Source organism: Nicotiana sylvestris, chromosome 12, assembly GCF_000393655.2.
Source record: "Nicotiana sylvestris chromosome 12, ASM39365v2, whole genome shotgun sequence".
Lineage (NCBI taxonomy): Eukaryota > Viridiplantae > Streptophyta > Magnoliopsida > Solanales > Solanaceae > Nicotiana > Nicotiana sylvestris.
Window position 1 is genome coordinate 50,816,386 of NC_091068.1, and position 21,877 is coordinate 50,838,262.

Genomic DNA, 21,877 nt, shown 5'->3' on the forward strand with positions numbered 1-21,877 from the left:
TAATATGGTTGCTCGGTCTAGTGCATTAAATACTATGAATATGTCCTAGTCCCACATAGAATAAGAGTAGGATATATACTGTATAAATAGGGCTCATTATATCAATAATCTATTTTTCTCATGTGCTATCTCACAAACCCATTATATGGCCTTGAGTTGGGCAATCCTCACTTCATGAGCTAGCTTTTAGGTTGAATTAGACCCAAGATTCATTTTATTAACAAGGGAGCAGAGCCAAACCCATCCCAATTCCTAGTTATGTCGGGTTCCGATGTTATGTTGTCCACGCTAAAAATGTTCAATCCTGGGCGTTGCGGGGAATTGGGGTATTAATTGTACATGTTGGTTAAGGGAATGGATTATTGTCTCCTTATATGGTCTTGGACAATCCTCACCAAATGAGGTACCTTTTGAGGTTGAGTTAAAGCCAAGGTCCATTTTCTTTAACACAACAACAACAAACTCAGTATATTTCAACATGTGGGATCTGGATTTTCATGAACACCCATGCAACAAAAAAATTATAATTACATTTTAGATTTAAAAAAAAAAAGAACTCAAGACATTTTAAGAGGACAAACATCACTCCATGCGACCAAATTGATGAGATCTAGAAAAACTGACATGAGAAGATTAATACGGTTTAGACAAGTATAATGAATATTTAAAGAAAATCAAAACATTAAGTTGAGATAATAACGTCTATAACCATCTTTGACATTTCAAGATAAGTCATCACATAGAGCCAAAACACCCACACACGCACCCACACACAAAAAAAATATCTCTGGACAATAAATATGCCTTCAAGTGTTAATATTACATAACTGAATATGATTACAGCAACTACTACCATGTTTTAACTCCAAACTAGTTGAAGCAAGCTATATAAATCATCTATATTTGATAAGAGCTCCATTTTGGGCCTGTTTGTTTCACTACTCAATTTTCTAATGACAGGGACTCACAAATCTCACACTTATCCCTATGCTGGCATTCAATCTCTAACCAAACTAAAGGACTCATTGTCAAAAGTCAGACCTAAAATAAATATACCAATAACATTGAACCTTAATACAAACTAGTTGGTACAGCTTATGTGGATACTTTGTTTCCATTGTGTTCTGTTCATAATTAAGTCCGCATAAATTATGAGATTGTAAATCTTCTGAGATAATTTCTCACAATACGATTTTAGATCTAAATCGTCCTCTTTAGCACCTTCAATCATCATAATGTCGCACCTATAGAGCATTACATTTGGGGTCTAATATTGTCTAATCTTATACACAACCATCCTTCTTAACATCATCATTCTACAACACTAATCTTGCGAATATGTTAGGCTTTAAAAGTCGAATATTATCTTCCATCTAACATTTATGGTCTCATAACAGTTCTATAAAACTTGCCTTTCACTGAAGGTATTCTCCTATCACATAACACTCCCGTAGCACCTTTTCAGCCATCTTACTCTAATTCTATGTGTTACATCTTCATCTATCATGACATTCTCCTGAAAAACTGCGCATAAATATCTAAATTCTCTACAAGAAGCTCCAATGAACATGTTACAAAGGTATAAACTTCTCCTCCCCCCAACATCCCACTCCCACTCCCATACAAGAGAAGCTCTTCACCAAATACATCACAAAAGACCGGCAACTGTTAAACACTAGAGCAAATATGAGCGTTTTTTTAATACAGAACAAATATGACCTTGTGAGGCATGACTTGCCAAGACTATACAAATGATTTTACTTTGGTGTAGTAAGCAATTATTCAGACCTAATTCACCATCATAGGAGAAACCATTAATTCAATTCTGTAGCTTAGATACAAATTGATGGTATATGAAAATGTCTTGTCATGTTTCATCTACTATCTCCACATGATGTGTCAAAATTGCAAAATCAATTGCCAAGGAGATGTTCATATTCAATTTTGAACCCAACATGGAATCATTCCTTGTTTCCATTTCAGACCTAATAACTTTAAAGGTAAATTAGCTTTAGGATTACAATATCGTAACAATTATAATTATAAAAGATGACTCCCGCCTTTCCCTCCAATCTATACAAATAGATAATTTAAATCTTATTTTAACAACAATGCCAGAGCCAAACAGCTTAATTCAATTTGACATAAAAAGGATGTGAGTCAACCAACTGTTACATCCCGAAAAAGGAGATGTATCAAACACAAGGCCACATCAAAAATGCTGACTACAACATTTGAAAGTCAACAATTTTTCACTTCATGTTGGATTCAGTTCTCAACAAAATTCAGCGACTGCAAAAGACTGTCACTTTTCTATTGGAAATGCCTTTGATATGGGATAGGGCACTTGGACCAATCAACTAAACATTATAATGATCTTTTGGATTTAATCATGAAAAAAGTAAAAAATAATGGTCTTTTGGATTTCAACTCCTAGAAGAATTGCAAGTTGTTTTAACTTTGGAGGGAAAGGAACATGGGAGCCTCTGAAGGTGTGAAAATGATGATGAGCAGATGAAGACCTGTCTTTTGTTGCTAGTTGATTTATGGTACAAACATGGGTTACACTTTGAAGAAGAGCATGTTTTTGTATAAGTCTAGTTTTGTGTACCACTTATCTACTGGGAATTCTTCCACCGCATTAATAAACTATTACTTCATAAAAAAGAAAAAGAAAATTGCAAGTGGTTCACCATAACAGCCAGCTGCAAAATATCAGCTAACTAGGCTAGCTAGCAGTTAGCTGCAAAATCTCTCTCTCTCTCTCTCTCTCTCTCTCTCTCTCTCTCTCTCTCTCTCTCTCTCTCTCTCTCTCTCTCTCTCCCTCTCCCCTTTTGATTTCATGGCCAATTTCTCTTCTTTCCTTTTGATTTCAGCTCAATCTCTGATCAGGTCAAAGCACAAAGAACGCATATAAAAGCCACAAATATGAAAGACTACCTGTATAATATCAGCATTTCCCTTTGCCACCCCAGAAGCCACAGTACCAATACCAGCTTCTGCCACAAGCTTTACAGATACCTTTGCTCTTGGGTTGACCTGGTCATGAGTGAAAATGAAAATCAACAAATAAGCTTTACAGACACCTTAGCTTTTGGGTTGATACTGCTCATGAATGAAAATCACAATTAAAAGGAACAAATAAGCACGTCTTTCACCTGATGAAGGTCATAAATCAATTGAGCAAGATCCTCAATAGAATAAATATCATGGTGTGGTGGTGGAGATATAAGAGGAACTCCAGGTTTTGAATTCCTTAATCTCGCAATGTAAGCGCTAACTTTTTTACCAGGCAATTGGCCACCTTCACCTGGCTTTGCACCTTGAGCAATTTTGATTTCTAACTGGTCAGCATTGGCTAAAAATGTAGGAGTGACACCAAAGCGTCCTGAAGCAACCTGAAAAAGTAGTAAGGAAGTCAAGTGGGTTCCCAACTAGTCCTCAGGAAAACAACCTACCAATAAAACGGACCAACAATCACATCAAGAGATATGAAGAGCAAACTCATAGTGCACATACCTGCTTAATTGCGCTTGTGGCAGTATCTCCATTTTGAAGACCTTTAAGGTGTGGGAGTGTTGGAGAATATCCATCAACAACATCAGTAAGTGGTTTCCAGCGAATTGGATCCTGTTTGAAGTTAACAGATCAAACAACATCATTTGTGTAGCATACTCTGTAATAAAGAAACTATGCCAATAGCAAAGCAAATGAAATATGGATAGTGCTCAACAGGACACTAGTATAACTTACCTCACCACCTTCTCCTGAGTTCGATTTTCCACCCAATCTATTCATTGCAATTGCAATAGCTTCATGAGTTTCCCTCGAAATAGCTCCAAGAGACATGCCACCAGTGCAAAACCGCTGCACTATTGCTGAAGCAGGTTCAACCCTTCCAACTGGTATAGGTGAACGATCACTTTTGAATTCAAGAAGATCTCTAAGAACCTGCAGTAAATAGATATCATCAAAATGATGATTTATTTTGGTGTATTTCACATTTTCTTTCATTTTTAATAGATTGAACAACACGGGATATTACTAGAATGTCCATGACAGCAATTACTATTAATGCATCTTATGCATCCGCTCTTTCAGGAGTGATATTTGAGTGCGCATATGCATCAGGAGAGGGAGAATACATAAAGACCCCCCTAAACCAGTCCGTGATTTTCAAAAAGACACTTAAACTTTGCGACGGTCCTACTACTCTACTATCTTTATCCGAAATGTATCCTTTACCCCCTTCCACTGCAAAGACCACTATAAAAGTAGCGTGTTTTAGACACGCGCTACCACGTGTCAAAATGTTTAAGAAAAAGAAAAAGTAAATTTCCTTCTTCATATTACCCATCCAACTTCCCCACCCCTTCTCCTTCTTCCCCAACAAAACCCAGCGGCCTTCTTCCCTAAACCAAACCAAGCAGGGCTCCAAAGTGAGGGTCTCTTTTGACCAATCCTGATTTTTAAAAATCTTTTTCTGTCCTTTTTATTAAGATTAATTGAATTGATATCCACAAAATGAAAAAGCGCAGGAGAATAACCAGTTTTAGGATGGTTGTCTTTGAGGAAAATGAAAGAGAGTCGTAGAGCCAAGTAGCAGATGATGTGTACTCTGAATGTTTTCATGAATTTCTCTGAGAATAACATCTTTATTGAATGATGTTGAAGATGAGAGACCCATTTCTGGTATAACACTATAATGTATTATATTCTCCTTCTTGCCAAAACAAACCCAGAGCTAACCAAAGGGACTAATTGGGTGCAGTCATCCCCAGCGAATGAACATCATAAGGTTGGATTCTTCAGTACTCCCCACCTGGTTGTGCTAATTTCCTTTATCTAGTTGTGCTTAATTTTTTTTATCTGGTGTGGCTTTTAATCTGGTTGAGTCTGGATTTAAATGGAGTTTTGACGCTGAAGGTTGGTGATTAAAATGGTGGTGATGGGTGTTGTGGCTTGTTAAAATGGTGGTGATGGGTGTTGCGGCTGAGTAGTTGGCCAGATCAGATTTGCATTTGAACCAATTTTTGGCTTTTCGCTGGATATTTTCCAGTCACCAACAAATTTTCCGTTGGGATAAGAAGAAAAAGTATAGAAAGAAAAGGTAAAGAGAAATGAAAATAAATGAAGTAAAAAAAAAAAAGTTTAATAAGAAAATGCTGTAAAAAATAATTTTTCTACCTTTTCTTTCACCTCATGCAAATGGTGCAAACACTATAGATGCCACGTGGGCCTAAAAGGTGCTATTTGTACCACTTGGAACAACTATATGGGGGTCATAGGACCCTTGTAGAGTTTAAATGTCTTTTAATCAGGAACTAGTTTAAGAAGGTCTTTATGTATTTTCCCCCATCAAGAGATGCATATACTCAGTAGTAAACTACAGGATGAAATCAGATCTCCAGATGATAAGAAATGGAAAAATGTCCAATCACAAGAAACAGAAACAATTAAAACAACTCACATTTACAGGTCGATTAGCCAAATGCTGCTGATAAACTGAATATGCACTTCCACTCTTTTGGCGAACAGCTTTATGGAGCAGTTTTGACATCTCTGGGTTGTTTCCATGATATTCACCTTTTAATTAAAGGGAAGAGAGACAAAATGAAAACCAAACGAAGATCAGAGTATTACCTACATAAAGAGATGATGCAAGGAATACTGACTAATAGCCGTCAAGACTTCATCTTGAAACAAAGATACCACTACTTTTCATTTCCCAATGCAAAATGGTTAAAGGAGTATCTTTTGATTCACAAAATACAGCTAGCAATCACATCCATATTTCACGAAAGCACCAGATTGCGACACTTAATGATTTAAGGTTAGTGTACCACATTGATTTTTGCTTCATCTGATACAAAAGTTTATAATATATGCTTCTAAGAAAGCAGGTTTCTTGGAGGAACTTGAAACTACAGGACTAGACAGCAGGTAGACGTGATGCTGTTATTTCTTGGATCCTTCGTTCTCTCAAAATAGACTCCATAAAAATGCGCACAGAGGGGGACGGAATAGAATCAAAGCTGTCTTCACTGAAGTCCGGCAAAGTTACCAGTTATTCTCTGGTCAGGCATCGAAAGGTGAAGGGTGACAGAAGCAAATCGCCATTTTCTAGGTTACTTCTCTTATCCTTTCAAATGTTCGTTTAAAAGTAACTTAGTCAATATGGAAGAAAAATAAGTTACATTTTATACATCAGATTAATATTGCTCAAATCTTGCAATCGAGCATGAAATGGACAACGTGATCCGCATCAAGATTTGGCAAGTCTTTATTCTTCATTCAAATATTTCTAAACTTATAGCGTACAGATGGCCAGTCGAACATCTTATTTAGACAAACATTTAATGTTTCTCAGACAATAGCATTTGCATATTAATACAGGGTTCTTTTGTTCAAGCAGTTTTCCTTCTTAGTCAAATTTAGAAAGTCAACAACTGAGATATGAAATGGCAGCACCATATCTTCCCTCAAGTGAATGTGGTCAAGCATCTTATCTGAATTTCCTAGTCAGTTCCTATGTAATGCGTCTAACTGCTCTCCTTTAATGCTTTAAGTATGAAACAGCTAGCGGAAATATCAGCTTTTTCTTGTGAGTTCCTCTTCTTCCATCCCACTCTCTCTGTCCTCATTCATCTCTCTGCCTCCCTCGCACACAGAGAGATAAAGAAATAGAATGCCAAGGCTGTTTAATACAGCCTGGTATTGCTTCCTCAAGGTAAGAGGTAACTCTGACCTACCTCTATACAAGCTATTGGAGTTTAGAATGTTAAGATTTTCCAGACATGGATAAAGAAATAGAATACTCAAAAGATGGAATGCCCCAAGGCTGTTTAACTTTGTTCCACTTAGCGGACCACAATTACGCGTTGACATGAAAATTCATTTAGTAAGGCTTGGTATTGCTTTCCTAATGACCTACCTCCTTACAAGCTTGGAGTCTAGCATGTTGAAAAATTCTACCTGAGTGCACAGATCCAATGTTTTCGTCCGGAATTAGCTTTCTAGATGACACGAGAAACAGACACGGTATGTCCAGGCTTTAAACAACACTAAAGGTCAATTAATTTTACAACGTTGGCTTAGGTTCCATAGATCTGGATACTGCATAATGTAATAAAGAAATATAATTCCACAACCTTTAGTTTTCAGCCTCTAGAAAAATATACCTCCTTGTCTGAATTGTATGAACCCATAATTCTCTAGTCGTTTTGCTGTATCTTCAGAGAAAGCCTTCACCCAGAATGATAAGGTCTCTCTTGCCAGCTGCAAAAAGCTCATATTGTAAGTATACTGCCCATGCCATCAGAGCTAACATTTTGGAGAACTTCAGAGATGAAGGTAAACTTCTAATTAACTGTTCATGTCAAACTGTCAACATATTATGCAAAAAAGTGAAACATACATCCATGTCAATTCTAGACTAGACATTTCCGCCAAATCAAATCAACAGTTTTTCCAGCAGTCTGATTGGCCCAGTGCAAAAACCAACTAACAATTTGCATATCAATATTTAAAGCTAAAGCTCACAAAATAGATATCCCACTGAAACTGGAACTAACAGGTTACACACTCTCAATATACTTGCAAATTCCGGCACCTAAGGGTACTACTGTCAGTGGGGTTAACTTCAGAGGTCAGCGTCTCTCAAGCAACTGGTGTGAATATCCCGGCACCTAAGGGTACTACTGTCAGCAATGCTATGGTCTTGTATTCCTCAGGCGGGAGCAAGGAAGGGGCACTTATAGAAGATGCATGTCCAATTTCGTCACGTAGTGGAGGGGATTTATCATTCTGGATGGAGGAGAAACTGTTAAACTTTGGAAAAATTTTGGGAGTTTCTTCTGAAGGAAAGGAGGATAGGGTGTTAGAACGGTTGAGGGAGATTGAGCAACAGTCTTTCTTTCATGGTAAAGGGAGGGAGTCGAGTCAAGGGGGTAGGCAAAAAAATTTAGGGGATGTAGTGGTGTATCAGAGAAGGGGTCGGGTGTGCGACAGGGGGAAAGGAAGTTCGCTATGGTGGGAGGGGAAGAAGGGGACATTGTTGCTTATGGAAGTTAAGATCCTTTCATGGAATGTGAGGGGGATGAATGACCCAAACAAAAGGGCCATCATCAAAGTGGGAGTTAGAGAGTGGGGTGCCAAACTAGTTTGTTTTCAGGAGACCAAAATGGAAGTTCTGTCAGATGCAATTGTGAGGAGTGTCTGGGGAGGTAGTTGGGTAAATTATGACTATGTCCCAGCAGTGGGAAGTGCCGGGGGCATCCTTCTTATGTGGGATGATAGAAGTCTGGAGGTAAAGGAGATTAAGAAAGGGGTATTTTCTCTAGCAACTCTTGTCAAAGATAGAGGGAGTGGGGTAAAGTGGGTATTTGGGGGAGTGCATGGCCCAGTGGGAGAAGGGTTCAAGGCGGTCTTCTGGGAGGAACTGGTGAATGTTATGGGGGAATGGGATATTCCATGGGTTCTAGAGGGAGACTTTAACACTATCAGATTCCCGGAGGAGAGATTAGGGTATAGTATGATTTCAAGGGCCATGGAGGAGTTCTCTGACTTCATTAATGATCAGTTTCTCATCGATCTTCCTCTGTCAGGGGAAAGGTTTACTTGGGCCAGGGCGGAGGAATCAAACTCAAGGTCTAGACTTGATAGATTTCTTATATCGACCTCATGGGATGAGTTGCTGCCGAATGCGCTTCAGCTTCCTTTACCGAGGCTGACTTCGGAAATTTGCCCATCATGCTTGATGGACGAAAAAAGTAAGAAACATTTTCCTAGTTCAAAACAATTCAAGGAAGAGAAGTCCAAATTAGTTCAAACAATTCAAAGTGGAGAAGTCCAAAATTCGTTCAAAACTATTCGGGGAGCAGAAGCTTGTAATCATGAGATATCTGTTTTTTATTGATATTTGATTGGGCTGGTCTGGATATGTTTTTGGTAAACCCTAAGAAAACGCAAAACCTGATTTTGACTGAATTGCCGGTATTTTCGGAGGTCAGCGAACTTTACGGACTCTGATTGAGCTGAAATTTGGTTGGTCCATCGAAAACGGCGTGGTGAGAAAAACTTACTTCTTTAGCAGTAAATCATGGTGTTTACCAAAGGGAATATTCTATTGAATATTCTATTGAATATTCCCTTTGTTGGTTCCAAAGCTATACTAGTCGTTACTTCTGTCCCTGCTCCTCGCGCTGCCTACCACAATCAAGGAGTCGGCGTTCCACGAGCGTATCAAAAGCTCGGGCTTTGGCCCCCCCCCCCAATCCACACTGGTCCACGCCCCGAGTCGATCAGCGGATCGGCTCAACACCGTTCCACATCCGACCGGGGCGCATCGCCGGCCCCGATTTGATGTGTCAAGTTAAGCAGGGGGATGAAGAAGATGCAGCAGAATCTCCAAAAGGCACAGAGGAACCTGGTCCCTCTATCACCTCGACAGAAGGTGAACATAGGGTTTCTGATGTTGCATCAGGTACTCCTGATGCAGAACAAAGAAGTGAAAGTCAAGCAAATGAGCTCCGATTTCTGTTTTTATGGAAGCATTAGATCTGTATCGTAATTAAGGAGCCATAATAAAAAGAATCGTCGAATTTTGACATCGTATGAGTCGATATGTGACGATAATTGAGTACCTCGGGAGGTTCTCTTGAAGGCTGATTTTTCGAAGCCTTTTTGCTGAAGGCTGATTGTCTCAAAGCCTTTTCATTGTTTGGAGCTGATATGATCGAAGCTCCTTTGCTTATGCCGGGGGTAGCCTGATTAACCGGTTCTTTTCGAAGTATTTTCGAAGTATTCGAAGGCCTTTATTCCAATGTTGTATCAATGAACAGTTTACTCCGTTGGAAACTAGACTCATAGATCTTTAATTTGGTAGGTATATCATCCCGTAATTCCATGTACATCGGGAGAATTGCTCAACTACATTTGATCGCAGGACATGGCCATGGCATGCGTCAGGAAGTCGCAGGACATGGCAGGACATGGCCATGGCACGGGTCCGCTCGTGTCAGGACGTCGCAGGACATGGCCATGGCACGTTGTTAAAACAAAGTTTGTGGGCCAAATGACTATTTTTTAAACTTCCAACGGCTGAAATTAAGGGCCAACGGCTACTTTTTTAATTTCTAGCAGTTGGTCTTTTAAAAAAAAAAATTAATTATGGGCCAGAACCGATGAGGTTTGCCTACATATCTCACATCCGGTGAGAATCAGACCCGCGTAATTCGCCCGTTTTTACGGAACAAGAAAAATATGACTTATTTTGAAATGACTTTTCTTTTTTCAAAATTTCGGAAGAGTTTCAGAGCAACAAAGGTCGTCCTGGTTCCAGGGGACAAGAACTGGTGGTGCGGACAGGTACTCCTTGATCTTGTCAAAAGCTTTCTGACAATCCTCGGTCCAACTTGTCTCGGCATCTTTCCTCAGCATGAGTTATACGGGTACGGTTCATTTGACCGTTTGACCCTTACAATAAATCCTAATATTCAAGCCTGGGCTTTCAATGCTGAATAGGAGTGCTTTTTAAATTTTCTAACTTAGGTCTTTGGTTTGGAGTCCCCAGGGCTCGGGTGAGTTTCGGGTAGGTTCCGGGGTGTCTTAGGCTTAAAACATGGCTATTGGAGGACACACCTTAGTAATCCCAAATCAGGAGTCCTCCTGTACAGGACTCCTCCGTTGTGAAAGAAATTGTTGGATAACCTCCGAAGCGTGCGCTTTTGAATAGCGTTTGCGAGCTCTGGGTATTCTCCTTTCGCCAAGTATTCCTTGATATCATGAACCAAGGCCATCTTCCTAGGCCTTTTCAATCAGCACTTCAGGTTTTTCATGGCGCTTCAGGTGGCCGTGGTTCTTATATGCAATATTCTTATCAGCAACCCTACAGTGCACCACCAACTCCTATCCTCGCCACCCGAGAACATGTGGTTGAAAGTGCCCGGATTTGGCGACAAAGTGAAAGAATGGTGGACAAGCTACGAGGTAACAGGGACACCTTCATTCCGTCTTTCAAAGAAACTTAAGTTGCTTAAGGGAGATATCATTAGGTGGAATAAGGAGGTCTATGGGAGGGTAGAGGTTAGAATGAGGGAGCTCATGCATGAATTGGGGGAATTAGAGAGAGTGGAAGGGGCGAGGGAGTTAGATGAATCCGAGAAGGCAAGGCTAGGGGAGGTGAAGAAAGAGGTAGTTGATTTAGCAATAGCTCAGGAGACTAGTTGGCGGCAAAAATCGAGGGCGCTCTGGTTAAAGGGGGGGACTCGAACACCATGTTTTTTCATAGGGTCGCGGTCGCAAATCGGAGGAGAAATTACATAGACTCTTTAGATGTGGATGGGGTGAGGACTGAGGGTGAGGAGGAGGTAAAGGAGGCGATAGTGGGGTTTTATGAGAATTTATACAAAGAAAAAGAAAGTTGGAGGCCTACTTTGGGGGGAATAGATTTCAACCACATAGGAGAGGGAGACAGCGTATGGTTAGAAAGGGCTTTCGAGGAGGAGGAGGTGCACGAGGCGGTGTCGAGTTGTGATGGTGATAAGGCACCCGGACCTGATGGTTTCTCCATGTCCTTTTTCCAGTTATGTTGGGACATTATTAAGGGGGAGTTGTTGGAAACAATTGAATACTTTCACGAGAACAGTGTCTTCGAGCGAAGTATCAATGCTTCTTTTATTACCATCGTGCCTAAAAAAGAAGGTGCATCTTCTATTAGAGACTACAGGCCTATTAGTCTTGTGGGGAGCATTTACAAGATTATTTCCAACATGTTATCCAACAGACTCAAGAAGGTTCTTGACACTACTGTTTCGTTATCCCAGAATGCTTTCATGGAAGGTAGGCAGATCCTTGACGCCGCTTTGGTGGCGAACGAACTTGTTGACTCAAGAAGAAAAAATAGAGAACCCGGCTTACTCTGCAAGTTGGACCTTGAGAAGGCGTTTGACCACGTCAACTGGGAGTTCCTGGATTTCATTATGTTGTGGATGGGGTTTGGGGCAAGATGGAGAGGATGGATCAAGTACTACATTTCATCAGTCAGATTCTAGGTCCTGGTAAATGGTAGCCCGTATGGCTTCTTTAGCAGCTCCAGGGGTCTCATGCAAGGCGACCCTCTATCCCCAATGCTATTCATTCTAGTGATGGATGCTCTGAGTAGAATGATGGATCGTGCGGCAGCAGGAGGATTCTTGAGAGGTTTCTCAGCTCCAATCGGGGCTAATAGTGGCAGAAGAGTATCCCATTTGCTCTTTGCGGATGACACTCTGGTTTTCTGTGATGCAGATATGGATCAGTTAACACACTTGAAGTACATACTACAGTAGTTTCAGATTGTATCCGGGCTCAGAATCACCTCGGCAAGTGTGAGATTTTTCCGGTGGGAGAGGTGAATTACATCGATGTTTTGTCCCATGTCCTCGGTAGCAAGGTTGGCTCACTTCCTACTGCCTACCTGGTACTTCCTTTGGGATCTTCGCATAAGGATACTACAGCCTGGAATCCAGTGATTGAAAGGGTAGAAAAAAGATTAGCAGGTTGGCAGAAACGGTACTTGTCAAAAGGCGGTAAGGAAGTGCTTATTAAAAGCACCTTATCGAGTATTCCCACCTACTACTTATCCCTGTTGCAAGCCCCTGCGAGCATCACAGCAAAACTGGAGCTGCTTCAAAGGAATTTCCTATAGGATGCGGCTGATGGAACTAGAAAGTTTCACCTTGTGAATTGGCAGTCAGTCACTACCCCAAAAAGGTGGGGTGGACTTGGAGTAAAAGATCTCAGGGTATTCAACCGAGCTCTGCTGGGGAAGTGGCTGTGGAGATTCGGTGTGGAAGACCACGCTTTATGGAGGGAGGTCATCGTAGAAAAATATGACTACACAGAAGGGGGTTGGAGGACCAAGGCAATCACAGCACCTTTTGGTTGTGGCATGTGGAGGAGCATTATGAAGAATTGGGAAGTATTCGATGGCAACATAACTTACATGGTGGGCGATGGAAGGAGAATAAGCTTTTGGCATCAGAGGTGGTGTGGAGAGAATACTCTGAGCGCCTCTTTCCCACACGTCTTCAGAGTTTCAAACCAGAAGGAATTGATGGTTCATCAAATTTGTAAGGAGCATGAAGGGGGGTTAGTATTTAGAAGAAACATGCAAGATTGGGAGATTGCAGAACTCCAAGACTTGTTGACAATTCTGTACGGGCAAGACTCGCCCCGGCCCTCTAGTGATTCTTGGAGATGGGGATTGCGTGCCGATGGTTTGTTCTCCGTAAAGTCGTTCTACCAGAGTATGTTGGTGAGAGGGGAGACAACTTTCCCTTGCTCATCGGTATGGGTTCCTAAAGCACCCACGAAGGTGTGTTTTTTTGCATGGCTAGCAGCGAGGGGTGTGATTTTAACTGCGGAAAATCTGCGAAAGAGAGGAATTACACTTGTTAGTTGGTGCTACATGTGTAAAAGCTCGGGGGAAGAAGTCGATCATCTTTTGTTGCACTGCCCTGTGTCATCGGCCTTGTGGAGGGCAATTCTGAATCTTTTTGGTGCTCAATGGGTGATGCCAAGCTCTATAAAGGAAATGCTATACAGTTGGGCCGGTCTACGAAGAAGAAGAAAACGAAAGGCGTGGAAGTTCGCACCGCTAGCTCTCATGTGGATAGTTTAGGGAGAGAGAAATAAGAGAGCTTTTGAACGGGTTGAGTCTCCTTTCTCAAATCTTAAGAGTAGGCTTTTTTCTTTGATTGCTTTTTGGTGTACCCATATAGGCCCTACTTGTGTGGAAGATTGGGCGTCTTTCATAGAGAATCATGTCCTGATGTAAATTCTCTATTTTGTTGTATAAATCTTGTATAAGGGAGTTTTCCCCTACCTTTGATTAATACAATTTACCTTATCAAAAAAAAAAATATATACTTGCAAATTCCATTACTTTCAATACCTTTCTTCTGTTGAAGTACATTTTCTAAACTAATACCACTTTTGCATTTTCCATGATGAATGCGATCAGTATCTTATGCTATGTACTCAAGAAAACAATTAAAGACGCGAAAATTTATATTACAGATCAGATACAACCAAAATCGTTTTAAAGGTCAAAGACAGCTGATGTATAGCATGTATAGTACATTGCACAGGGCTCCATCAGCACTGTAATAAGATTACTTGATCAGCTTGCTAAATAGAATTAAGGAATTTCACTTTGAAATCGAGGACGCTCACAGCTCAGCTAACAGTCCACTCATAGTGTCCCAATCATTAAAAAGCGACCCTTAAAGAAGAATTCAAGTGTACCACAAAGACTGCGAAAGTAAAGCTCCACACTGAGTGAAGAGTATAAATGAAAAACTTCTTTTAATAGTCTTAGTCCAAATAGTTCTGGCATGCTATAGCCTTACTACAGAGAATTATATCCAACAACAACAAAAAACCCAATGTAATCCCATAACTGAAGTCTGGGAAACTACAGAGAATTATATCCCTGATTAAGAACTTGGTTTCTAGAAGGTTCACAGACCTCATGTTCCGAAAGAAGCAATGTCATCAATGTGGTTTCCTGGCTACTATTGGGGTTGATGTTTCCTACAGTGGGATGTGAGGGGTGCACTAGAAAAGGGAAAGGAAAGAAAAATGAGAGGAAAACGGAAAGAAAGTGAGAGGGAAATAAGTGGGCCGCAGAAGAAAACTTTATTCTCTCTCCACTTTTCCTCTTTCTTTTGGCATACCAAGCAAGGGAAGAGAAAATCTACATAGTCTGCACTCCTCATTTCGTTCACCTAATTGGCAACAAAGGTTAAGAGTTGTAGCACTATATGCCAAAAGTGATGCTAGATAATAAACCATCCACAGATCAGATGATTCATCTCATCAATACCTCATCAAGGGTCAATCCACCGATGCTCGATTTACTGCCACAGAATGCAACATCTACGACCTCCTTTCCCAATCCATAGATTTCAAATATTTGTGCACCACAATAACTGAACCAAATAATTTTTTGTGAGAGAAGCAGATGAGGAAACATAGAAAGGTAAATTGCAATAAAGAAGACAGAAAAAGCAAGAAAAAGCTACAACAGGAAAATTGCTGCTCAAACTATATTGGAAGTAGATACCTCGAGAGCAAGGAGATTCCCATTTTTGAAAGAATTTTGAGAAGGCCAGATTTAACTGCCTGCAATTGAGGGAAAAAAGATCAAGTCAATGTCTGCATTATGGACTGCAAGCATCTTCAAGTTGCATCATCAAATGGTTACAACAACAACAACAACGACCCAGTGAAATCCCACTAGTGGGGTCTGGGGAGGGTAGTGTGTACGTAGACCTTACCCCTACCCCGAAGGAGTAGAGAGGCTGTTTCCGAAAGACCCTCGGCTCAAGAAGACAAAAAGACAAAAGGAGACAATATCAGTAACACCACAGAAATAATATGAAATAATATGAAAAACATGAACAACATGAAATCAAGAAGAAAGATACAAAGCAAAAGTAAAATAGTATCCCTACCAAACTAGTCTCATAAAGTTATGCATCACCAAACGGTTATGTAGGTAAAATGAAAAGGCACTTCTGAAGCCCTAAATTCCACTAGCAAAATATATCTCCGATGTGCTTTTTTAAAATGCCAACCAGGAAACAGTAATTTAGTAAGCATACTTTCACCAAAGATGCATACCTTGCAAAAGTTCTTTTGAGCTTGTTCAATGGTAACAGTAGGCATTTTCCCATTCCGCATCAAGTTCACAGTTTTAGTGCTCAAGCGCCACTGTCGACATGTTTCGAATGCCAAGTATGGACACACAGCACTGAATGAAGAAAGAATATATAAGTATGTCTTTGCCTGAATGTTTAAACAACAGCAGACCTGACCCCAGATGTATACGTTAAGGGCAAAAGAGAACTTTACCACAGTGATAAATCAGATTGAAGAACTAATCTAATAAGTTAAGAGACAGATCATAGATAAAGTGAGTGGTATGTCATACAGACTGAACGATACATTTCTCAGCCTTTTGGCTAAGATTAAGTTCAGAATCTGTTCTGATCAGTTTAATATCTGATGATATTAACTCAATATGTCAAACAGACTGAACAAAAGAACACGGATCGATGCGCTTGAGAGCACATAGAGATCTTGTAAAGAGGAGAGGAAATGAAAACAGAAAGGAGTTTTATGTCTTAGAATTAACCTTGCACCATATCCGATCAAGCAAGCAAACTGATGAGTACTGAAGCACTGGGCAGTATCAGCAACAATTGAAGCCGACATTCTAAGGCCATTCTGAATCAGGTGCTGGTGAACAGCACCTACAGCAAGAAGTATTGGAATCGAAGGCCGAGTAGCTTCCTGGAGATGGCAAGCAATAAGTTTATTACACTTGCAAACCACAAGCTTTAAAGTTCTTATCAGGAAAGAATAAGGGCAAATAGATTAACAGATACGAAAGACAGACTGCTATAACAGATTAACTTTTCAATGAAGCACACTGGAAAAGAAAATTCAGAAAGAACCAGACTTCATAGATATCATGAATCAGGAAAAAAAAAAAAGATGATAACCTCAATAATTTGAATATGCCTACAAATAAGTATTGCTACTCAAGGGGTAAACTAAAAATCTTTTAAATTTGAAAAACTGAGACTTGCATATAATTGGAGCAAACAGCACTTGGCCAAAATGTCAATACAGCTATGCAGGCAATGCCACCGTTGATGAAACTAAAAGACAGATAGTAGCACAGAAATGGCCAAAGGGCAGCTTACCAGTTCATCAGATCTATCAGAGAGGACAAGCAATTGAGCACCATTTCTAACAGCTTCATCAGCTGCCTCACATAGTTTATACAGTGACCTTTTCAAGGACCCTTCAACTCCTTTCCCAACATCAAAAAATGTTGGCAAAACATGAGCTTTCAAGTGTGAATCTTTCAACAGAGATTCAAGCTCTCCTTCATTAAGTACAGGACTAGGCAAAATAACCTGACCAAATACAAAATTGTAAACAATAGAAAACAACAAATGATACATGATATATCTGTACTAAACATAAGATCATAAAAAAAATTTTAAACACCACATATTATTAAAAGTTGAAAGGAAGGAGAAGAGTCAACCAACCTGAGATGCATTTTCAGGTCCAACCTCTAGTATATTTCCACGCTTGCCAAGATTGACTTCAAGAGACATGACTAATCCTTCTCTTAGAGGATCAATAGCTGGATTTGTAACCTGACATAGATGCACATAATATATTAGACATCAAATTCAAGTCTAATCATAAAAATCCATCATAGCTATCTGGTTAAGATAACCGGTGACTCCAAATATACCTTTCGGCCAAATATCAAGTAAGCAAAAAAACATCTTTCAGCCAATTTCCAAATCATAAGACTCATTCGAAAAGATAAGCAAACATACAATCAAAAAGACTCGTTCGGAAAGAGAGAAAGAAATACAAGTTTGACATCTTACAAAGCTCGCAATAAGTGCTGGAAGAAAAACTATGAATATCTAAAGACATAGCAGATGCCTTACAGAAATATCCAGGACTACAGATAACAACATAGCCCACCTGAGCAAACCGCTGCTTGAAATAATCATATAGCATATGTGGCTTTTGAGATAACACAGCCAAGGGAATATCATCTCCCATACAAAATGTAGGCTCCTTCCCTTGTGCAGCCATACTTTCAATAACCATTTGAACATCCTCGCTAGAATAACCATATGCCCTGTTTTATGAATGGAAATGATAACACAAGATTAATAATGGTTGATATAACAAATTCCAGTCAAGAGAACTTGCACTGCGAACCAGCATAGGGAAGCGATGGATGCTATCAGGAAAATTTTTATACTTCACCCAATGCATCAATAAATTAAGCAGACATATTCCAGTGCAACTAGTAATGAGAATTGTCTTCTCAAGTATTATTAACTTATAAATAAAAATCATAGTAATCAAAATTTGTGCAAGGAAATAGGACCCAAATCTCACATGCACGGTGAGAAGTCATTGTCATAGAATACAACTGTAATCGAAAACATGCCAAGTGGTGACCAACGAAATAACAAGCTAGGAACGTATTCCTTCCTTTGTCTCTGATTCTCAAGAGGAAGCTATATATAAAACTAAGCGACTCTCTCTTTTCTTGTATCCTTCACCTTCTCTTTGTTTTCTATCTCTTGTGTTTTCCACTAAATGAAGAGCTATCCTCACCGCATTTGCGAGGCACAATGGATCCATCACTTTATTCCTTTTTTTCTGAACTTACAACATCTAGAGAATCTTCTTCCTCCTACACACGCCTTTGGTAGTGATTTCTTCTGAGCCTCAGATTAGATTAGAGATCTAACACTTAATCTTTTTACACTGTTAATCCACATTCTAAATTACCAACTCTGTAAACAGAGCCTTACTAGCAAATTTAATAGTTTTACTCACGAGTAGGTCAATACCATCTATCATGACGGAGCCCGTCAGCAACAAATCTTGATACAAGCCTCCACTTTGTATGCTCCTTGCTTTCATTCTTCATTTCACGTCCAAGAGATAAAGGTAAAACTAGCAGAGAGTGTTTTTATCATTTAACCTAATCTATAGGTATAAAAGCCTTGCCATAATAAAACCATAATCTTCACCAGGCCAAAAGTATCAAGTTCAAGTAGTATCTGTTTGCAACAAATTTATGCAAAGAAAAATAAAACTGCAATCACAAACAACCGTAAAGAAAACAGGTGTTTATTGATAAACATGAAGGTTATAACTCTGTTTATCCCCTGATTCTTCCCTCCGATTTATTCTACGTGATTCGAGGGCCTTAGCGGCGTATTTCTCGAACGTAGGACTTTAAGCAAGACATATTTGACATGTCTTTGATCTCTTAATGAATATTCCAAGAGTTTCATGGAATTTAAGAGATCTCATATTTGATCTCTCTGTGCATATTCCGAGAGTTTATGGAATTGTTGAGATCCTCTTTGAAGGACATATGTAGCCTTATTTATAGGCATGAATTAGGGTTTGGATGGAGTAGCCACCAAGTAACCCTAATAGACTCCTAATATTTCAAGAGTTATCTTGAATTTAGGATTTATTTTAATCTGTTAAAATTTCAGTGTCTGCGGTATCGTTGCCCTTCTTTTCACACAGCAAAATCACTACTTATTTGAAATGCATGTCGTGTAGTCCAAACCCCTTAGAAGCATATGCTAATGTGCAGTTGCAGTTGTCCTTTTCACATGAATGTTATTTGAAGCAAATCCTAAAAGAGATCTTACTAATTAAAGAGAGCGTAACTACAAATGAGCAGATAGAAACTTTAGGAGACATGCAAATTATCCATGATAAATATAATCACAATTAACATCTTGCTAGGTCTTGACTACCACTAGGCGCAAAGGACACAATCACATATCAAATATCAACTGTCGCAGAGAATGAATCCATCTGAAGTACCTGAACTATAAAAGTAAAAAGCCTTATATACAAAGTGAAGTGCCAAAGTCTTACTGTTGGCGTTTTAGTATTATTTCACTGTCCATTACTGTTGTCGAAAGAAAGTTCACAGGCTTCAAAGATCGCAAATTTTCTTTAACCCACTCCCCATATGGATTTGACAATGCAACTCGCTTTTTGACTTCTGTATTCTCAAATACCTATGTTAATCAACAACAGAATTAGAACAAACAAGTTATGGACATAAAGGGCCTTGGGACTTGGAAGTGAATGATAGGATGATGAAGGATATGAACATATATTACTTCATAATCATAATCACTAATCCTAATAATAACAATAATAATAATAATAATAATAATAATAATAATAATAATAACAATAATTATAATATTCCCTCTATCCCAATTTATGTGATGTAGTTCGAATTTCGAGAGTCAAATGAGTGCTTGTTTGACCGCGAATTTTTCATATGCGTTTTAAATATTGAATTGTTAATTATTGTAATAAAAAGTTGTTAATTATTGTGACATAGTACTTTTTATGTAGTTTTCAAATATGTATATTTTATTTCAAAAACCTTAAAGATTCTGTCTGAATTTGCGGTAAAAATTAAGAAGTTTGACTCTCGAAATCCGGAACTGTGTCACATAAACTCGGATGGAGGGAGTAATAATAATAGTAGTTAAAGTGCATTGAAATGCCATGCGATAATAATAATAATAGCAACAACTAAGCAAATTCATGAGTATCCATGCGCAATTAAAGTGCATTGAAATGCCATGCGATTAAAATATTAAAACAAACCTGACCACTTGAAAGATCAACACTTATCATCATACCAGGACCTAAACGTCCTTTCATTGTAACTTTTGATTCATCCATGGGTAGCACACCAACCTAACCAAAAGAATAAACCCTTCCAATCACTGTAAATATTATCCAGTTGTAAGGACAACAAAAGCAATGTCATTATTAATAAATCGATTATTCTTTAAGAACACAAATAGGAAAAAAGTAATATTGTCAGCTTGATTAATTTTAGAAAGAGCTAGGAGAAACATAATTTGGAGACGAGCCATAGTTTATGGCTTCTGCAACATTTGAAATCAGAATTAGGCTTCTGAAAAATGAACAAAACTTACACACCTCAGACGCAACATAAACAACGTTGTCTTTGGTCCGCCAATATCTAGCAGGGCGAAGTCCATTACGATCGAGACAAGCTCCAATTGTCTTCCCATCGCTGTAAATATGGAAGGAACAAGAACAAAAAAAAAAAACAAGACACAAACAGTAAATAATCGAGATCACAGTTTCATAATGTTATGATCCTTGGACGTATCAAAAGCAGTCTTAGTTTCTTCATTCCACAACCATATCCAAGTTCGAACAACTACATATCAAAGTTCCTTAATGCAACAACAATAACTATGCCTCAATCACAGTTACCTTACATCTCTTTTTCTTTTATAGGGGATAATTCAGTTCCTTACATATAATTGAAGATACGCTTTCAAGGAGATTAATATATCATCAAACAGAGCATCTTTCCACTTTCTATATGGACAGACCCAAACAAAAAATAAGCAGAAATCATTGAAGATCAAAACACTAAGAGGGATGAGAAGGCTTAATATATTGAAGCAAACAATGGTGACATCAGTAATCATTTCATATCTAATGCATGAGATCACATTAACAGACTGGGTAACAAGAGGAAGCCCAGATTCTATGCAGGTAAGGAATGGTGATCCCTCACATCTATTCAAATCAAGTAGATCTCAGCCACATAAAAGTGTTTCACACAAAAGATCAAAGACGGCGCAGGAAAACAGAAAGACTTTCCATCCTACTAAAAGGCCATTCTTGACTTCAAAAAATATCTAGGAAATGAACTCCAGTTTTCTTTGTGAAAGGGAGACCTTAAAAAACTAGCTGTTATAGGATGAGTAATTACAGAAGTGTATATGACTGACACTTTGAGAAATGTAATTGTGTATATTGATAACTGTAAGGATAAAAGGAATCAGGTGTAAGTCGTTCGTCTTCACGCATTCTCTCGTTCTCTCTCTTGTTTTTTCCTTATGTCTGAAGAGACCATTCTATTCCTCAAACCATCAGCTCTCACTTTTTTTACGAAGTAAATTTCATTAAAGAGCATCAAGCAGATGCAGAGGCTACAAAAGAGAGTATGTCAGCTTGAATTCAAAAAGGAGAGTACTATAGATAACTCCAAACAATGATCAATGCTATTTAAACGGGAAAGGTTAACCCAGCTAAAGAAATTAACCAAACATCTAGCCTTCAAGGAGCAGCTTGAAGTTGAGATACCATTGAAACATCTGCTATTTCTCTGTCCATATACACCAAATGGATAAGAGAGTTCACACTAATTTTTTCTCCCTTTTCTTTATAGCGTTAT

The 21,877-nt window shown here is 39.0% G+C and overlaps 1 protein-coding gene and 1 pseudogene across 1 annotated transcript in view; one reads left to right on the forward strand and one right to left on the reverse strand.

Annotated features, from left to right (window-relative positions):
• LOC104241431 (ferredoxin-dependent glutamate synthase, chloroplastic) overlaps positions 1 to 21,877 on the reverse strand; it is a 49,073-nt gene that overhangs the window by 16,183 nt on the left and 11,013 nt on the right. Inside the window, exons 7-22 of the mRNA XM_009796367.2 lie at positions 20,602 to 20,698; positions 20,260 to 20,352; positions 19,507 to 19,652; positions 17,566 to 17,725; positions 17,112 to 17,222; positions 16,758 to 16,973; positions 16,184 to 16,341; positions 15,670 to 15,799; positions 15,110 to 15,168; positions 14,870 to 14,975; positions 7,182 to 7,278; positions 5,471 to 5,586; positions 3,754 to 3,951; positions 3,520 to 3,630; positions 3,159 to 3,398; positions 2,941 to 3,039 (exon numbers count right to left, since the gene is read on the reverse strand). Of these exons, the coding sequence (XP_009794669.1) occupies positions 2,941 to 3,039; positions 3,159 to 3,398; positions 3,520 to 3,630; positions 3,754 to 3,951; positions 5,471 to 5,586; positions 7,182 to 7,278; positions 14,870 to 14,975; positions 15,110 to 15,168; positions 15,670 to 15,799; positions 16,184 to 16,341; positions 16,758 to 16,973; positions 17,112 to 17,222; positions 17,566 to 17,725; positions 19,507 to 19,652; positions 20,260 to 20,352; positions 20,602 to 20,698 (2,137 nt within the window). The remainder of the gene's footprint in view (positions 1 to 2,940; positions 3,040 to 3,158; positions 3,399 to 3,519; positions 3,631 to 3,753; positions 3,952 to 5,470; positions 5,587 to 7,181; positions 7,279 to 14,869; positions 14,976 to 15,109; positions 15,169 to 15,669; positions 15,800 to 16,183; positions 16,342 to 16,757; positions 16,974 to 17,111; positions 17,223 to 17,565; positions 17,726 to 19,506; positions 19,653 to 20,259; positions 20,353 to 20,601; positions 20,699 to 21,877) is intronic.
• Positions 15,990 to 16,091, forward strand: LOC138884489 (U2 spliceosomal RNA; annotated as a pseudogene).